At 40.9% G+C, this 19746-nt stretch overlaps 1 protein-coding gene across 4 annotated transcripts in view; it reads right to left on the bottom strand.

Moving 5' to 3' along the window:
• Positions 1–19746, bottom strand: part of ddr1 (discoidin domain receptor tyrosine kinase 1) — a 95767-nt gene that overhangs the window by 4547 nt on the left and 71474 nt on the right. The window contains exons 10-18 of one of the 4 annotated variants that reach the window (XM_084727307.1): positions 17750–17902; positions 17055–17114; positions 14780–14946; positions 11278–11485; positions 8857–8976; positions 5760–6061; positions 4596–4723; positions 919–1116; positions 554–821 (exon numbers count right to left, since the gene is read on the bottom strand). In XM_084727307.1, coding sequence (XP_084583433.1) covers positions 554–821; positions 919–1116; positions 4596–4723; positions 5760–6061; positions 8857–8976; positions 11278–11485; positions 14780–14946; positions 17055–17114; positions 17750–17902 — 1604 coding nt within the window. The remainder of the gene's footprint in view (positions 1–553; positions 822–918; positions 1117–4595; positions 4724–5759; positions 6062–8856; positions 8977–11277; positions 11486–14779; positions 14947–17054; positions 17115–17749; positions 17903–19746) is intronic. The other 3 variants (XM_084727308.1, XM_084727311.1, XM_084727310.1) reach the window with 3 other exon arrangements.

Here is a 19746-nt window from a genome sequence, read left to right as displayed (position 1 = left end):
GCACAAAGACGATTACCACAGTTTACATTAAACAAGTTATTGTTGTTGCGTGTTCCAGCATGCAAAAAACTTTCCACCATACAACTCAGGTGAGCTGCCATTTCTTTAGCGTTAAAAGCACTAATCATTGTCAATTTAAAATAATCTAGTTGATTCTGATCAATGATTTCTGACTATAAAGGAAGAAATCTCTGTCTGACTGTTTGAATGTTCTTGAAATATATTTAGATCTGTTCATCCGATCTACTTCACACTTGTGTATTGGTGTCGTGTCAAATTTGGTGCAAACTGGCCAGACGGCGGCACCGTAACAACAAACTTTACATTCTGGACAGTAACTGTTGAACAATAAGTCTCAGTAATAAAATTCCTTAGTAATAAAATCAATTAATCTGTCTGGATCAATTTTCTGCCATTTTTAGTTGTTGTTTTTTTTTGGTTTTTTTTGCTACTCCTACAAATTTTGAGCAATCATCACCAGATTTGTTACAGAACATGTCTGGACCGAGTACAAAAAAAGTTTTGCAACACAGTTTTGCTCCCTCGCTCTCACCATGAGGATACACTCCCAGGCCATCCAGCGGATTGGCAGCACCGCTCTGCCCTGGATCCTGTAGTAATCTCCGGCGTACAGGTTCCTGCTCATGCCAAAGTCGGCTATCTTGATGTGACGCTCGCCGCCCCGATCCTCCCCGCTCTCGCCCCTCTCACCGCCGACCAGACAGTTTCGCGTGGCCAGGTCCCGGTGCACGAAGTTGAGCGAGGAGAGGAACTTCATTCCTGATGCGATCTGGCTGGCCATGGAGATGAGGGCCGGGTAACTGAGGGAGAAAAAAGTTCACAGATAGAGAGATTCATAAATAACTCAAAGCCGTGACCGTGTGTTCGCTTCTATCTGCGGGCGCATTTCTGTTTTACCTTATGGTCGGGGTGTTGTGCGAAGGCCCCGTCTTGTCCAGGAGCACTCGGTGAGACAGATACTGGTTCAAGTCTCCACACTCCATGTACTCGGTGACCATACAGAGAGGATCACTGCTCACACACACTCCCAGCAGACGGATGATGTTTGGATCCTTCAGGCGAGACAGGATCTTCACCTCTTTCAGGAAGTCGTTCCTACCGGCCCAAGAAGGAAGAGTGAAATATATCAGAGAGTAAACAAGAGAAAAGGGCACAATAACAAGTAAATTGTGCTGTTTTTTTTTTCTTTCTTAAAAACAAATCACTTAAAAATGTTAAATATTCATCAATCAATGTTTTTATGTCACCACTGGAGTGAGAAGGTTGCTGTTTCCCTCGTGAATCAACAGTCTGCAGCTCTGTGTGGTTGTCCAGCTCATTGATTTGTTTTCCTGGTCAATATGTTTGTGTTGCTCCGTCTCTCACTAAACTCCCATATAAACCTGTGGACAGCCGCTCTAAGCACATGAGCTCACACGAGCTGATTTTACCTGCCCAGAGTGAAAAAGGGGACGGCGAGCCAAAGTAAACAAGCAGCTGGTGAGGAGAAGCAAACATCCAGAAAACCACACAGGCTCAAATATTTTTTCTGTGGAGCTCAGGGGACTGAATCAGGGCTGAAAATGTGAGAAAATATTGGACTTGTATTTCCTCTGCTTCTGTAGAACATGAGGGACTGTCCTCCGGTGGTTCTCTTCATACTTCTCTGACAGAAAATTTGAGTCTGCTGATGGCTTTACCTCCTCTGAAACATTATCACAATATGGAGCGCCACAGGGCTCCATCCTAGGGCCAGTTTTACTTTCTCTTTGGAGTCAAACAGCATGACATTTAATTTCATTTCTATGCAGCTAAGTTAGCTTCCTTAGCTGCTTTTAAGGATTGGACAATAGAACATTGTATTCAGCTTAAAGGTTGTGTAACGCAGCAATAAATCTGTGTTCTGAGTTTTTAAAAAAATCTATAAATTAGGTCACAAAATCATAAAACAGTGAGCAGTTTTCTCTGCTCTGGAACACATTCAACATCACTGAAACAACCTGAAACATGGATGCTCAGTCTAGCAGCTTTACTGGACATGTCCAGACATGTTTGAGCCAGAGGACGGTGACATGATGGTATTTTTTTTTTCTTCGGTGTCAGGCTGTTGGAACTGAAGTGAGCTGAAGTGAACTGCTGGGCGGATTTGGACTGAAAGAGTCGCTGAAGGTACGTTCGTAACTGACCGTCAGGGAGGGCGAGGGGACGGGGAGACGGTGTCGTTTGTGTCCCGGTTTGTGGGCCTTACATACATTTGGGGGACCAGTATGTCACCGAGCCATGTTTCAGCTCCGTCCAAAAAAAAATCCTGAACACAGAAATCATGAACTACAGTTCGGTCTGACTAAATAATTCATTACTACATAGTTTTCAGTCTTTTCACATGTTTTCAGCAACTATTTTCTATCATGTATAATGTTTTTAGAAGAAAAACTCCCTTCTTCCGTTACACAGACTCCTCCAAAACTGAAATCCTAATGATTGGCCCTGAGCACACTTGGCCGTCTATCTCAACACGCTGTACTCTCTGCTAAGAACCTTGCAGTCTCAATTCCTATCTTAAAAAACAGTCGTGCTTTTCCCCACTTGAGAAATATCTGTAGAATTAGCTTCTTTATTACTTTTAATGATCGCCAAAGAGTTATTCACGCTTTTATCACCTCTCATCTGAATTATTGCAATGCTGCGCTCACTTGCCTTTGCCAAAACATTACACAGCTTCAGGGTGTCCAAAAATCAGCTGCCAGACTTTTAACTAAAGCTGAAAACCATGATCACATCTTCCATATTTTAACTTCTCCTCACTGGCTGCCTGTCAGTTTTAGTATTGATTTTAAAGTTTTAGTATTGACTCTTAAGGCCCTGCAGGTTATGGCACCAAGCTACCTGGCTGAGCTTTTAATCCGCAACTCACCTGCCTGAGGTCCTCTGATAAAGACCTGTTAGCTATTCCACGGTCAAGGCAGGGGTCCAAAAGTGACAGGGTCTTTCCTGTGAGGGCTACAACCCTTTGGAATAAAAATACCTCATAAACTAGAAAATTCACCGCCCCGCTTTTTAATCATCTCTCAAGACTCATTTTTACCGTCCGTCTTTTTCTTAAAGACCCCCTCCAGTAAAAATCATATTTTTAACCTTGTTAGCATGTCCATGTGGTGTTTCTTCATGTATTAAGACTTATCAGGAGTGAAATAAGCAGTAAACACCATGTATGAGCATCTCTCTCAAAAAACAAATTCAGTCAGGCTAGGTATGTGACATCATAAACCCAAGGTACCAATCACGTTAATCGAGGGCGTGGCGATATACGTATAATTAGTGGCGATGCTCAGCCCGCAGGAGACGCCTGATGAAGCTAGTTAACGTGATTAGTTAGCAAAAGAGAGGAGGCGTCAGGTGCAGCTACTGAGGGGTAAAGATGAGGGTTGGCGGCGTGCAGAGAGGGCGGGGACTGTTTGCATATTCATGAATCCTTGAGCACTAAATAAAGGTAAGGTGAAGAGATGTATGTAAGCCATTTCAACAAGGTATTTTAACTTATTTTACAAAACAATTTATTACTTCTTGCAGAGCATTTTATATTGTTTAAACCACGACCTGAGTTGGACTTTAATTACTTTATCTGTTACTTATTTTATCCATTCTTTGATGTGTGTTTTTTATCCATTATTTAGCTGTTTTAGTTTTTGTTGAAGGTGATGCTGTATTTCATTATTTTCCTGCTTGATTTTAATTCTCCTCGTTTGTGAAACACTTCGTAACAGCAGATTTGAAACTCGCTGTGCAAATTAAGTTATTACAGTGGAAACTTCTTCTAGTGATCACACCTGTCCGCGGTAAATTCATCACTACGGGCGGATAATTGGCTTTCTCATGCAGATTATTATGCGGATCTTATTGACGTGAATATTAAGTAATGAAAAAGACAGCTTTATCATTTACTGAATTTAACTGACTCTTTCAAAATGTGGTCCAGCTGTTTCAAACACTTTTCAAATTACTCTAGTCTACATTCAATTAAATGACGGCACTGTATATAATTCAACTACAGTATCATGCAGTACAGTATTGTATATTAATTAAAGCTTACTCAAGTTTTGCTGCTGCAGCTTGTCGGCTCAGTTTTGACAAAAAATGAGACTGTTTTGCAATAAGTGAATTATTTAAACGGCATTTATAAAGGAATGATTCTGTCCCAAGTTTTTTTTATGTCAGGTAGTTGATTACAAACACAGAAGTTCATATGGTATGTTAAGACTGGCTGCTCTGAACATGTTGAAGTCCACATTCTGCCCTCTAGGGGTCACATTTCACATAAAAAGCAACATTTGACTCATCTAAAAATGTGTTGATTTCCTAAAATTCCTAAAAACTAATCAATTTTTAATAATTCCCTGATAATACCAGACTTCCTGTCAAATTTCCTGGCTCCTATGCCTGGCATACACCTCTATATACCCTCATATTCCCAAAAGTCACTGCAGCAGTTGCATGAATAAACTCATAACAGCGGAAGAGGAGATAAGCTGTAAAAGCAGAGAGAAAAGCTGTGAACCACACTGAAGCCAGGCTCAGCTGTGTTTGTCGTTACAGACCTGGCGTTCTTGGAGGCGTCGGGGCGCAGTATCTTCACCGCTACCAGCAGAGGACGACCTTTTCTCACATTGAAGGGGAACTCCAGGTTGGGCAGGTCCTGAGGGCTCTCGATTTCACACAGGTGCACCTTTCACCACAGACGTGCACACAGAGTTAAAGCACAGTCACCCTCACACACACTCATTCGTTCAGGTCACTCCTGATCAGGCTTGGGGAGTAACAGATTACATGTAACAGGGTTGTGTAATCCGGATACAAAAAAAAAAGGTAACTGTATTCCATTACAGTTACAGATATCACCAAGCACAGTGCACAAAAATATTTAATTGGGTGGAAATTTCACCATTTTTTGTCTTTAAATGAATGAATCAATCAATAAATTGCACACAACAAAAGAAAGAACAGCTGGACAAACTAATAAACCAAACAACAAACATAAAACACTTAATCTATTAACAATGAATCTATAATTAATCAACTATTAAATTAATATGCATCTCTTTTGATAATCAGTGAATCATTATGAGTCATTTTTTAATGAAAAACAACACAAATTCTCAGATTTCAGCTGGTTTCTTTTCTCCTCTCTGACAGTAAACATTTGAGGACGTCCTCTTGGACTTGACCAATATTTTTCACAATTTTTTGACCAAACAAATAATTGATTAATGGAGAAAATGGTCGACAGATTAATCGATAATGAAAATTATCATTACAGACAAGATTATGACAGGATTAATTAATCGATTACTTGTTTTGAGCCGTCCTTTAAAAGTCGAAATTCTCTGATTTCTGCGACTTAAATGTGAATATTTGCTGGTTTCTTTTCTCCTTCTCTGACAGTAAATTGAATATTTTAGTGTTGTGGACAAAAAAAGACATTTGAGGACGTCATCTTGAGCTCTGATCATTTTCTGACATTTCATGGACCAAGCAACCAATCGACTAATTGAGAAAATAATTGACCAACTAGTCGATGGTGAAAATAATCATCAGTTGCAGCCTCAAAGAACTATATTAGGCTGAACAATTTCATCCTATTTTATACTGAAGTAAGTAGAAAAAGTAACAGAAAGTAATCAAGTTACATTACTTTAATATTAATTAAATATTGATTAGTAACTGTGTTGTAATACAGTGACCCTCGCAGCTCTGCTCCTCACCTCTCCAAACTGCCCCTCTCCCAGTTTCTCCTTGAAGATGAGACACTGGCGCGGCAGCTCCGGCAGCGGGGCGGCGTCGGCCCCGGGGCTCGAGGAGGCCAAGGCGGGCACGGCGTACGTGTTGTTACCGCTGACCCCCTGCAGGCTCACGATGTCGGCCTCGGCGTAATGAGGGACGCTGGGAGGCAGCGGGGGAGACACGGGGGGAGACAGGGAGGGGTAAGGAGGGGAGCCGGGGTAGGGAGGAGGCTCCTCCTGAGTCGGGGGGAAGCCCTTCTCCATGTCCATGTCCAAACCACAGGCTGGAGGGAGGAGACAGACAGGGTGGATGAAGTGGAGAGATTACTTTGAGAGCTGTGTGATTAAAAACAAATTGTTGAGCTTTGAGAGAACGAATCAAATCATAAAAAAGGTCAGACAAGAATTCAGACTTGTTATGAAGGGATAGTTTGGATTTAAAGGAACTTTTGTGCAACACTTTTCAAAAACATAATTTCAAAAGGTTCAGTAAAGAAAAAAGAAGCTGAAAACAGAAGAAAATAAACCTGATGCAATAAAACAGGATAATAAAAAAAAAAAAAAAAGCCTAAGAGGAACAGAGATGGGTGAAAAGAAAATCTGACCGAAACTTGATCAGATGGCGAAAAACCCGGCTTGTAAAAGTAAGCACAGGTTTAAAATTTACTCGAGTATAAGGTCATTTATCATCGTCGGCTGGAGTTTTGAATTAAAAGTTGGGCACAACAAAAACGACCTTGGTCACGGCACATACGCTAGAGATCTGCCTTCAAGTGCCTCATACAATTTTTTCCTGGTTAATTCCTGGACGTCTATTGGATCGTGAGGCAGGTATCGAAATCAGGAAAATGAACAACTGAACTTCTTGTGATGGATGAGCGGACTTGGAGAATCAATCTTCCTGCGACATTGTATTGGTCTCCTGCTGTACTTGTTGATAAAATTCAAACACCTCTTAAAGTTTCAATTTATCAAAAGGTCCAACAATCTAACGTTCAACACGATCAGCTTTCCATCAGGTTCTGACAGCATACATAAGTCAAAACCTGTGGGGAAGAGAGGCTTTGAATACTAAGGTGTTATACTTTTATTAAAATCATAATACAGATGAGAGGAAAACTTCTTATCCACTTCAATGTGCACACTGCCACAGTCCATAAAGATGAATACTGTATAGTAAAGGTCCAGTGTGAAGGATTTACAGGGATTTATTGTTAGAATATGGCAGAAATTGAGTAAATATACTCATAAGTATATTTTCATTTATGTTTAATTACCCGAAAATCAGAATTATAATGTTTTAATTACCTGGCAATGAGTCTACAGTACTGCTGGACCTACAATAGGGCTTCCTACAGTAGCCCTGAATGGACAAACAAACACTGGCTCTAAATACTTTTGCGTTTTTTGAGTTTTACAGCCACCGTAGATTCTCCTTGCACGCTTGGAGTGGGAGGGAGAGATGAAGTGTTTGCAAGCTGTGACTTTGTGATTTCACAGATAGCTAACATTTGAGCTAAGCTAAGAGCACCGTTCAACATGGTTAAGACTACAGGTCTACAGATATGCTAGCAGTTTTTTTGAAGCTGCTAATGCTAATGTCAGCATGCTAACATCCTGTCAATGTTTACACGTGTTTGTCTAGCAGGTACAATGTTTATACCATGAAAAGACTGAAAAGACTAAAGAGTATGTTTTTTTAAGTGTGCAACAAATCGGTTTATTTCCTGAATCAACTAATGTTAAGTAGCGCTGCAGCTAACTATTAGTGTCATAGTCGATTAATCTGTTTATTATTTTCTCAATTAATTGATTAATAGTTGTTGGTTTTAAAATGTGGGACTAAGGAAACCAAAAAAACACAGGAAGCTGATATCAGAGAACTTTGACTTATTTCTTAGAAAATTACTCAATCTGATTAATTGATTATCAAAATAGTTGATGATTAATTTTATAAATCGATTAAAACTCCATTGTCGATTATAAATTAATCGTTGCAGCTCTAACGTTAACAATATTCACTCCCAGCAAGTCAACACTTAATTTCCCAGATCCACTTTGTTTAAATCGAGCTGCAGGAGAGAACCAAGAAGAACTAATGTTACGTTACTGAGCTCCAGATGGGAAAAAAATGATACCAAAGATAATTTTGTTTGAGTAAATAAACTACAAGGTGGTGCAAAACGTGCAGGTTGAAAATTAAGTACAGAGCTACAACTATGTCCAACTCTGCTCCACATCTGAAGTTGCACAAAGAACAGTAAGTCGAGGCTTTTTTGTTAAAATGGCATTTAGTGAAGAGCGCAGTCTGATGCGTTAAGATCTTGAAATTCAAAGTTTAGGACTCGGGTATAACTCGGGACTTGCCTATCTTGACTTGGGACTTGAGTGCAAAGACTTAAGACTTGTGACAAGCAAAACAATGACTTTGCCCCATCTCTGGAATCTGGTCATAAAACAAAGTATTTGACAAATTAACAATGTGGTGGCGCTAGGAGAAAAGTCAGAGGATCCCCACAGTGATTACAATTCATCTTAAGGGTTACGTGAAAGTCATTATATTAAATTTCATGGAAATTCATCCAACAGTTGTTCAGACATCTCAGTCAAAACCAAATAAGTCAACCTGACTGTGGTTTTAGATAAAAAATGATTCGTCATCTGTGCACAGCAAATTTCTTTAAAAAAAAAATTCATGTGGACTCATCCAACAGCTGTCAAGACACTTCAGTCTAGACAAAAGGGGACAGAAAGACATTTTCATCAACAGAGACACGCCGTGAGAATAAACAAAGGCGTTTGTCATTCTCTGGTTAAGATTGAAAATTTGTACAATTCCCCAAATACCAAACCATCCCTTCAAACAAAGCTTGAGTTATGTTGAGTGGTGAGTGAATGAGAGTGACTAATTATGTGAGTAACAGGAGGGATGATGAAGGTCAGACACATGCAAAAAAGACTAATCACTTCTCTGCTGTGAGAGCACCTCTAATGCCCCCACCCTGGGTAGATAGATTGGAAGGTAGGTGGTGAGGTGGGGCCCCTCCTGACTGTGTTGGCCCAGTCTGAGGTCTCTTACCCTGGGGCACATTGAGGCTCTTTTCCTGAGCCTGAGTGGTGCCGGGGACGGCTAGGGGTCTCGAGCCTTTTCTGTGATCTGACAGGAGCAGGTGATAGGCTGGGTTGTTTAACAGCAAGGCTGGGAGGGCACACACGCACGTGAACAACACACAAACACACACACACACACACACACAGGACGAGGCGGGGTACACGCAGGAGCCACGATATGGATGGTACAGATGGTACAAAGTGACACAAAATACACACACATACACAACGAAACACAATAACAACCATTAGCATGACACCGTTAGCATGTCCATTATGATACAGGGGAAGGAGGAGGGGGTGCACGGACACATGGAGCACAGAACAGAGGAGCATAGCAAGAACAAGAACAGGCAAAGTTAACACAACTGTGGCCACAACCATAACAAACATAACAAAAACCAGTGGATGAAATAATGTTTCTGTTACTCATGTTATTTCAAACTCACACAGGCGCCTAGTAAAAACGGCATGCAGACCTCCTGTGGTGCAATGCAAGAGAAGGAATGCCTCCCCTCTCTTTACTCCTCTTTTTTTTTCTCCTCCCTCTTTTCTGTTTCTTCCCTTTTCTCAGAACAATAGCTCTTTTGTGCCCCCTCTGCGCTGTGCATCTTCTTGGAGTCTCTTTTCCTCGCAGGGTGTTTGGTTTGATTTACTTTTGTTTAGTGTGGTGAAATACATCGTAATACCAGTGTTGTCTTGATATGCACGCCACATTTTTTTCTCCTGCTGTTTCCCCTTTGCAAATGAGTTAGAGCTTATTGGTATGATCAACAAACAGAGGTTTGAACAAAGGCACGCAAAGCAGAGCAGTCTGTACAAACCACATACATATTTGTAGAAATGAAAATTCTTTACATATGGAAAGTTGCATTGTTTCATATTTTTCACAGACTCCATGCCAACTGTGTGTGGTTGACTATAGATCAATCTCTGTTGCATCTATTTAACATGTGGTATGTTTTACTGCATGTTAGCATGTTCTCTGTCACGCTACTAGGCCAAATATCATATATATTTTTATTTTTCATGATGTTATTTTCTTTTTTTGGACTGAGTCCCTCAGCTACAAGAGAAACAATGGATCCTGTCATATATATGTGCTGATGATGAGACGAAGGTTCACGACTTCTGCCAGTTTGTTCATGTTTTGGACTAATTTTGTTACTGGATTGGATTGACTGGATCTTGGCCAATGAAATAGGACTCAGAATATTATCAATGCAGGCATTAAGGCTGATTTATAGTTGTATTTAGGCTCTAGACAGAAGCTTATGCTGTAACTTATGTAAGTGTCCTATGCAAGTGTCCTACGCAACTGTCCTATATGTATCCTACCAGCAATGCATCATCCAGCCTAAGTAGGCAAGGCCTCGCCCCCTTCTCTTGGAAAACTCACGGTTTCGTTTCATGGAAGAGATATGAAAATGTCAAAAAAAGGTTGGGAAACAAAAAACATACAAATCCATCACGATCTCTGGTTCCGCAACTTCCTGGAAAGGAGAGGATCCCCAAAAGAGAGCAGTAAGAATGTCTGAGCCTCCAGGGAACGATAATCGTTGCTTCTGATGGAGAGCTAACGTTAGCTTAAGTGGGCGGCAGCAGCGTCAGACCGTTGTCTCTGACTAAATTTCAGTCTAGCTTAGATCAATAGTTGTCTATTGACAGGTTTTGTTATTTACAGACAACATTAAGCCTAATGATACCTGGTTATTCAATATTAGTGGTGTCTGGTCACTCTGTCAGCTCATTGATCCACTCGGAGTGAAGGAGCATGATGGCCGACTGATTAACCTTAATTAGTTAAGATATAATGAATGCTCCAGCTCAGGCAAGGTCACAGAATAATTCTTAGACATGTCTATAAAACTAAGGTTTGCTTAAAGGTTTGTTGTATTCCACTGAAGGAGAAGGTGAATTTGCTGTGCAGGAAGCATGTAGCGACCAAGCAGACAATCACAGCTGTTGCAGTGTGCATCGCTGCGATGTGTAGCTACGTGTCTGGGTGAGGTGCACATCAGGCTACGGCGTAGGGCATGGTGCAAGGTACGCTACTTCTGTATGGCGCTGGTTCAATGCAGAATTATAAATCAGCCTTTACTCAAAGTCAGCATTGGTGAGTTGTCTCAGTTTGGTAATTGTAATTTCTGTTTGCTGGTTTGTGGCACTGATTGTACCTGCTGCTGTAAGTTTCATTGTTTCATATTTTTCACAGACTCCATGCCAACTGTATGTGGTTTACTGTGGATCAATCTTTGTCACCATCTGTTTAAAATGTGGTATGTTTTACTGCGTGTTAGCATGTAGCAGCTACAGAAACAATGGATCCTGTCATATCTACAAATGCACTCCATAGCTGTGTGCTCATATATGTGTGTTTATAACGTACCTGTGCTGTCTCTGTGATCCCGTGGCCGCAGCAGAGCGCTGGGCTCTTGGTACTCTCCTTCTCCCTCTCTTTCGTGGTCGCGGTCATCAGGGAAGGTGTGGATGCGCTGGTAGCGGCTCGAGTAGCTGTGTGTGTTGTTGATGACCACGTTGTCCGAGGGGACTGACAGGTGAACCCGCAGCTCATCACTGGATAGACTACCCTGTGCCTAAGAGGACAGAGGATACACATTCAGTTAATAAAAGCCCAGTTTATTTGGTACATCTAGCTCAAACTAATGCTGTCTACTCCAACAGTCCTCTGGGTCCTGCAAGTTTTTGTTGGAAATTTTTTGTTTGGTCTCTGTTTAAAGGTAGCACTCTTTTTTTCTAGCTTTTTTCCCCCAACAGTCAGAATCACTGTAAGCGCCGTTGGCACTGAATAATGCCAGTGGCACGCTGAAGTAGGAGGTTTTTGTTGCATTTGTGCCAGATTTTTTTTTTTTGGCAAAAATAAGCCCACAGATTACCTTTAACTGTGAATATTAGCTGGAAGCAACTCACAGTAAAACTAACTAACTAATTTCCCTGTTGTAGCTACATATTACATATAAAAACTGCAGATTGTCATTTTCAGAATTTGATTGGCAATAGAAAGTGTCAATCATTCGCCCAATCTGTTCCAACTGGCTCTGTCTTTACACAGAAGAAGAGAGGCAGCCGCTTTCCTTTCAACTTGGACTCTCGTCAGCTATTGTGGGCCTGAAAGCTCCCATTGTTCTGTTATTAAAGTGAGGTGTCAATCAAAAAGATCGGGCTGCCGCAACCATGATGCCACAGAGAAATTACTTTTAATGATGGAAATCGTGTATTTTGGAATAATTATTGGATAGACTGGACCTTCGCTGACGAAATGGGACTCATTGATCAATGGATTACTGGAACTCGTCATTGGTGAGTTGCTTCAGTTTTGTAATTGTTTGCTGATTTGTGGCAGTGATTGTACCTGCTGTTGTGATACATCGCAAAACTGTTACCATCAATGGAAAAACAAGAATCTCAGCTTTCTAACAGTATGTTGTATGAGTATAAATGTTTACACAGTAGTTTGAAGGATATAAGTGGAAAAGTAAACATCTGGTTTGTGCAGTTTGTGGGTACTTATCGATGTAATTGTGTGTTTTGGACTATTATTGGACTGGATCGACTGGATTTTTGCGATTGTAACAGAATCGTTTTTGTCTGACTATTATTGATTGGTGGGTTACTACTGAGACTTCACGTGTTTGAAAAGAATTTTGAAATGGCTTGCATGAATCAAAACGCAAGAATTGCAGCTTTCTAATGGTATGTTGCACGAGTACACGTTTACATAGTAGTTAACATCGTAGTTGTTTAAATCAGTGATATACACCTCTTAATGTAACACAAAACACTTCAGCAGCACCATAAAATACCTTTCAACACCTCTTTAAAACAGTTTCTGCAAAACCTGAACATTAAATCCTTCATGAGGGTGGGATTTAGTGCAGAACAGTTGTTTTCATTTTTACCTAACTTTGTCTAATAAACTGGCAGCTGAGTTTAAGTGCATCATTTGAATCCCTAAAGCAGATGGTGACCAAACTGTGGAAACTGCCTCTAATCTTTGAACAATTAGAAGCGAATGTAAAAGGATCCCCACAACACATCCAGATGGAGATACAGTGGTATGCTGCCAAAAGACTGGCAGTTGTTATCTGAGCCTGCTATCAATCATTTAAACTTGGTTAAAGGGACAGTTTAGTGTAATTGCACAAGAAAACATTTTCTTACTTGGGGCTATTTACTCTACAGAAAGCAGCTGTAATGAAAGCTGTAAACAGAGGGATCTATGCATTGTCCAGAGTAACTGGAGGATTGTTTATGTCGATGCTTTGAGCAACGCAAACAAAATGTAATTTACCTCATTGTACCAGGGTGGTGACAGAAATCTCAGAGACAGATGTTTCCAAAGTTTGGCTAATAAAACCGAAGCTGTCAAGGTTTCCTCAAAGTTTTGATGACTGAGTGCCAGTTTCAGGAGACGCCACATGATTGAAAGCTGCACAGCAAAACATATGAACCTGTCGCAGGATTTGTGACTGAACTCATGATGGATTTTAAACTCCTTGAGCATCAAATTCACCTGTTAACAGATGAGGTAGATCACTTCATCTGTCCCCCCGAGGTTTGACAAAGTAAGACTTTGAACCATTTTTCCTGCAACCTCATTTTCTTCTCAAACGTACAGCATTTCTTTCAAGGTGACATTCCATCGCACCTCTATATGAAACTGCTGACTTGTCCACTGAAATCACTAATTTTAACTAACATCAATGATGACAGAACATAATTCCTGCAACAAGCTAAGGTGCCACCAGCTGCCAGGCAACCAGCAGCTTTTAACAAGCTGTCATTCCTCACCTGACAGATGCTTGTTAGGCTGACAAAGTTTGACGCAGTACCAGACTGGTGCAGTGCTGTGCAAATTCAAACTTCACAAGAACTAGCTCCAGGTTCAGTTCACAGAGATAAAAAGGAACCAGTTCACATTCATTTCTCGGGTTGGTTTAAAATTTAATCTTTATTTTTATGGTACAACTCATTCCAAGCGGACGCACAATGTGCTGCAGAAAAGTTGCAGCCAGAAAAACAGAGGCATAAAAATACTGGCGTTGAAACTAATTGGGATACAAAATAAGGTAAACTATGACCAGCGACCATATGCCCCGATGGCCCACCTGATCCTGGATGTTTTGGACAGATAACAACTCATAAAACCAGGGCGGTTTGGCAGTGTTTTGATATACAAAATGGAAATAAGGTTGAATGTAAACTGTGACAGAATAAACAGGTATATAATCACTCAACTGGGGCAACATATGACCACGTTCAGCGCAGGCACGGACATTAACCTGCAAGCAGAGCAGCTGTTGCTGCTAACACTGCAACATTAGCTACGCTGTGTAGCAGGCTGGCAGCTAACCTTAGCTCTGGGTAAATATCATTTGCTGGCAGATACAGTGACCCTTTTGGCCTGAAAAGTTGAAGCATTTAGTGAGTTGTTATGTTTTGTAGGTTAATGTGTAATGTTTGTATTGCATGGCACAAAGTGGCACACGTTTCACCGACATTTAACATACAATTTGGCAATATTAGAGTGATTAACGGCTTGTAAAGGCTTTAAAAACATATAGTATGTTTTTTTCAGACAGTGTTAAACATTATCAATGAATAAATTGTGGTCAGTTTTTTGCTTTCTGAGTGTTTTCTTACTGTTAGACTAGTTGATTAAATTTTGCATTTAATCAACAAGGAAATTAGTTGCCAGGAACATCCCTAGACCCTAGAATAGGTAAACTGGCAATATAGGCTACTAAACTTGCATGAACATGAGAAACCTGCAGGTAAAGTTAAATTACAGCCAACTTAACAACTGCACACATGACTGGCTGCTTAAAAATTAAACTCAAACATTGCCTGTGACCTCAGTGTTGACTCACCTTGCCCAGTATCTTTTTCCAGTACTGCCTCCACAGAATGACAGCTATCACGGCCAGCAGCAGAAGGATGATGCCCACCAGGCAGCCAATCAGAATAGCCGTATTGCTGCTGTCATCCTTGGCTACAGGAAGCCCCGCCCGTGGAGTGTTAGCAGCAAATTCTGGATCTAAAGCAGGAAAACACAGGAGGAAATGTCAAGGTGTTTGTATGCGGATCTGCTTGATTGTCTGAAACCTGCTGTTGCATTTGTGGTTCTGATGTTCTCATATTCACCACCGTCTGTTTCTCTTTGTTTTTGCGTGTGTATGGCCGCACGCTGGCATGAGCTAATGCACCATTCGCTCTGAAAGCATCAGCTCTTTCAGTGCAGTCACGCACTCACTGGGGTCACACAAACACTAACACAGTTTCATCAAGCTTACTAAACATCTGATGGGGATTGTCTCTTTGAGTATGCATCCAGTGTGCCCACTCATACCACAGGGCTTCACAGAGCACGCTGCTTTGAGAACAAAATGTGAACGCTGTTTTGCTTCACAACAGCTTTGTAGTCAACTATTAATCTGAATCAGCCAGTTATTTGTTTTCCGTTGAAGGTCAAGCATGGCATGATATTTGAATGAGAGATTAAACTATACAACTTTTCAGAATAAGCTTTGCTCGTAAACAAACTTTTCAAACCAGGCTGGGCTGCACCAACAATTATTACAATTTAAATTTTCACTCCAGTTGATCCCTTAAAACAGTCTGCCAGGTGGTTTTCTTACAATGCTGATTTTTAATCTTCTTATTATTTGGCCATATGGCTCAATTATTTCGGTAAACAAGTTCTTCTCAAAGGAGGAGAAATTAGAGCCACCAAGAGTCGGCTAATTAGGCTAATTAACTTTTTAGCTAGCTAGAAAACAATGTTATTTTTTGTAAACCTTTTAGCTAGCTAACAAACAATAAAACATTTTATTTTTTTAAACTAGCTAGAAAACAATTTAATGTTTTCTTAACCTTTTAGCTAGCTAGCTAGCAACATTATGTTTTAACTTTTTAGCTAGCTAGAAAACAATGTTACATTTTAACTTGCTAGCTAGCTAACAAGCAACATTGTAACATTTTGTTAACTTTTTAGTTAGCTAGCAAATAGTGTAACATTTTGTTAAATTTATAGCTAGCAAGCAAAGAGCTGGTTTGCTAACAATGTCATGTTTAATAATATTTTTAGCCAGTTAGACAACAATGTAATGTTTTGTTAACATTTTAGCTAGCTAACAAACAGATAGCTAGCTTACAAGGTTATGCTTTATTATATATTTAGCTAGCTAGCAAATAATGTAATGTTTTGTTAAGGAAGACAGAGCAACTGAATGTTTTTCTGCCCTCATTTATACTTACTTAGTCCGGACAACAGTCAATTTTTTCTTTATTTATTATTTAAATTTGGGTAAGCATCTCCATGCTGATTAAACTCTGCCTGGTTTAAATCAATAAACATGGATTTACTGAATGGATACCAGTTTTTAGTTCTGCAGCAGAACTCTGCTTAATTTTAATGGATTTACTCAACCTAATTTTACTAAACTCTGACTGGAACTAATCCCAGATTAAATTAATCATGATTGGTGCAACCCAGTTTAAGAGAATAACTGATGGTTTGGAACAAATAGCTCAACTAACAAGACAAAAAAAAAAACAGGCACTCATACCATATGTGATGCTTTTATGTGTATACATACAAATATACACCTGCAAGCACACACACTCTTACACACACATTTACCAGCCAAAAATGTACACACCACATTGTGACAACAGAAAACAACCCCTTTCTCTCTCTCACTCTGTCAGTTCAACACCATGCGGGTAATAAATAAACCCAAACAAAGCCGTTCAACCACAGCCAGTAACAAGGACAAAGCAGCATACACACCACAGAAAACCACTTCCAGCTTTTTAAAAGGCCTGTTATTGTTTAACAGTGTAGAACAGAGCCAGTTCCCCAGAAAAAAAAACAAAAAAACATGCAGTTTGCGAGACCGCAGGAAGCCAAGTTGTTATTGTACATAAATATAATGTACTATAGCTCTGTTAGTGTTTTTCCTACAGCTGTATGTCTTCAAACTCAGGGGACAGAGAGCCCAGTGCCAAAGCCCGGCCCTGTAATCCCTCCTCCATTATACTTCACAGTCTCTACTGAGCAGTGGGACAGTTTTAAGATGCTGGAGGAGGGCCAGAGCGGATGGAGCGAGCTCCCGCCCCCGTCCCTGGGTTCATCTCTCTCACCTGACAGCGTCCAGTTACCAGTGGTGTCCGTCATGATGGAGGTGGTGGAGGTGGGGGGTTCTGGAGGAGCGAGGGATGGACAAAGGAGGAGTGCGTGAGAAGAGACTCAGAAGAGGGTGATGATGAGGAGAGAGGAAATCAAGGATAGCAGGATTCTGACTCATTTGGCTTTTCATCCATCGAAATGAAAATCCTCTAAAGTTCACACCAACTTTTTTTTTTTTTTTTTTTTTTTTTAAAGCCAGATTGAGATGATGAAAAATTTAATAACGACTTAAAACGTTTGACCTTTACTTTTAAACCAGATTTTCCCTTGCCCTTTATGTGCAATAAAATCATAGAAGATAAGCATCTGGCGCTGACTTTAGGTTCAGCACATGTTGGCTCGAAGCCAAGAGATTTCAGCTCTCGTGATAAAGAGGGAGGCACGTCAGACAGGGGCCTCCTTTGGCACTGCCTGCCTTTGGCTCTGCTCGAGACACACGGCTTAGACACACTGCCGACATGCTCACACTCATCACAACTGGAGGGGAAGAAAAGAGACGGGCGCAGGGACGAGAGGTGACGAGGGAGAGATCAGGGGGGAATTAAAGGAGGGACAGATGAAGCAGCACGGCGGGGCACGAGAGGGGAGAAAGAATGGACAGATAAGACAAGGGGGTGAAGACGAAGAGGGACAGGACAGCAGGACTCACCAGATGGGCCGGCGGTGGCGTTGGAGGAGCCGTGGCTCGATGTGGGAGAGGAGGAGGTGTGGTTCGCAGGCGGAGGAGAGGAGCTGGTGGTGGGAATATGAGGAAGATTTGGAGGAAATGAATCAGTGTCTGCGACATCCTTGTCAAACGGCTCTGGATGTGGAGAGAAAGAGAAAGAGAAAGAGAAGGGGAGACAATTTCATGAAAATGAATCATGTTTTATAAGTTTAGGGGGTTTTTGCGCGGCTCCACACACCGTCTGGTTGCTCTCCGCTGTTGGGAAACAGTGGTTGTGGTCACAGCTGGTTGTCCTTCCAGACAAACAGAATTCATCTCAGGCAATTATGTTAACTGTGTTGTTTTTGACAGGGAGCTGAACCAGCACTTATTTACCAATCTGAATCACTGTGTGTTGACAAATTGTTACCTTGGAAACCCTAGAAAAAGGACATCTTGTTTTCATTAGAGGCGGCTATTTCAGTTATAAATTCACAAACTATGTTCAGTTTCTCTTAATGCCATTAAAGCTATTTGGGAGGAAAAATCTGGAGGAAGTCGTTTCAGGCGTACCTGCCAACTGAAGGTATAACAGGACACGTTTTATTCGCAGGCTCGGCCACGAGGAGGAGCGGGACTCGGCTGAGAAGAGTTTATGTGAGCAACACAGCTGCAGTATCAGCATTAATGACAGTTTTCAATTTGTCTGTTCAAGTTTAGCTGCAGTGCAGTTTAGGACAAAGTTCATCCACCGTTTGTTTTCCTGTGTGAATCCAGAGAAAAATAAAGTTGGGATGTTTTCTCACCTAATAAGCTGTCATTGCATTTTTTATGATGCTGTAATCAGGTCAAGTATCCGAAGTTTAATTCAGGGAAAAGTTCATTTGTGCATAAATGATTGCTCCTGACCATTTTTACTGCCACTTCCACACCCTGCATTATCTTCACACTTTATCGAATACATATATACTTGTTAAATTCATTTTGTCGAGTTTACAGGCCATTTCATTGTTATTTCCTCTCATCAGGAAAACAATATGGGACATTTTAGCTTCATAAATCAGTGTATTTAGGCAGAATTCACAGGCTGTTGTTTCTTCCTCTCAACAGTAGAACAACACATTTTAAATGCTTTATAAAAGGTGCAGTGCAGAGATAAATTTTAAATTTGTCTTTTATTTATTTGGCGACACAAACAAAATCTCCCGTGACCCACCTGTGGGTCATGACCCGTCTTTGGGCATTGACTGCTTTAGACAACGATGTCTAGGAAGTGGGAAAGAACCTGTGCAGGTTGGCTGCTCAAACAGTCAAACTTCAATTTCAGAAAAAAACTGAATGCAAACGTTTATTTACTTCATGAAGAGTGTCACAGCCTGAGACCGTACACGCTAACCTGCAGAGATTGTTCAGAGGACGACAGTGTTCACCAGAAGTGGATCGAGAATATTAACAGAAACAAACTTTCTTCCTGTAAATCTTGAATACCTGATGAAAACCGAAACTTCATGACTTAAATGTGGCAGAGGTGGTTCGTTTTTTTTCTCTTCTCTATTATCCATTTCTGGCTTTCGTCGCAAGAAAGCGCTATGTGAAATCTGAAGAACATTAAAATCGCCATCATAAAAGGAACTTTCATCAGTTAATGAGGGCTGCTGTTAAACACTGACAATCAAATTATCCATACTGTCGCTGTCACGGGCAACAGCAGACACGGTATCGAGAAGAGAACCCCAAACCTGTGAGATCTCGCACATCTTAACCGAAACTGTGTAAATTTTGGGTTCCCTTCTAGATACAACAAGTAGACACCACTAGATAATAACTAGCCGATGAAACAAACAAGATTCCTCTGTATCAGACCTGGACAAAATGTGGCCCAGGGGCCGGATGCAGCCCGCTGAAAGGTTTCCTGTGGCCCACAATGCCGTCATGTCAGTCAATAGCATTTTGCCGACCATTAAACTGTTATCAGACCTTTATTTTGAAAGAGGTAAGTG

The sequence above is a fragment of the Lutjanus erythropterus genome, chromosome 9, assembly GCF_056507025.1.
Source record: "Lutjanus erythropterus isolate fLutEry1 chromosome 9, fLutEry1.hap2, whole genome shotgun sequence".
In the NCBI taxonomy this organism is placed as follows: domain Eukaryota; kingdom Metazoa; phylum Chordata; class Actinopteri; order Lutjaniformes; family Lutjanidae; genus Lutjanus; species Lutjanus erythropterus.
This window is presented reverse-complemented; position numbering and strand designations above follow the sequence as displayed.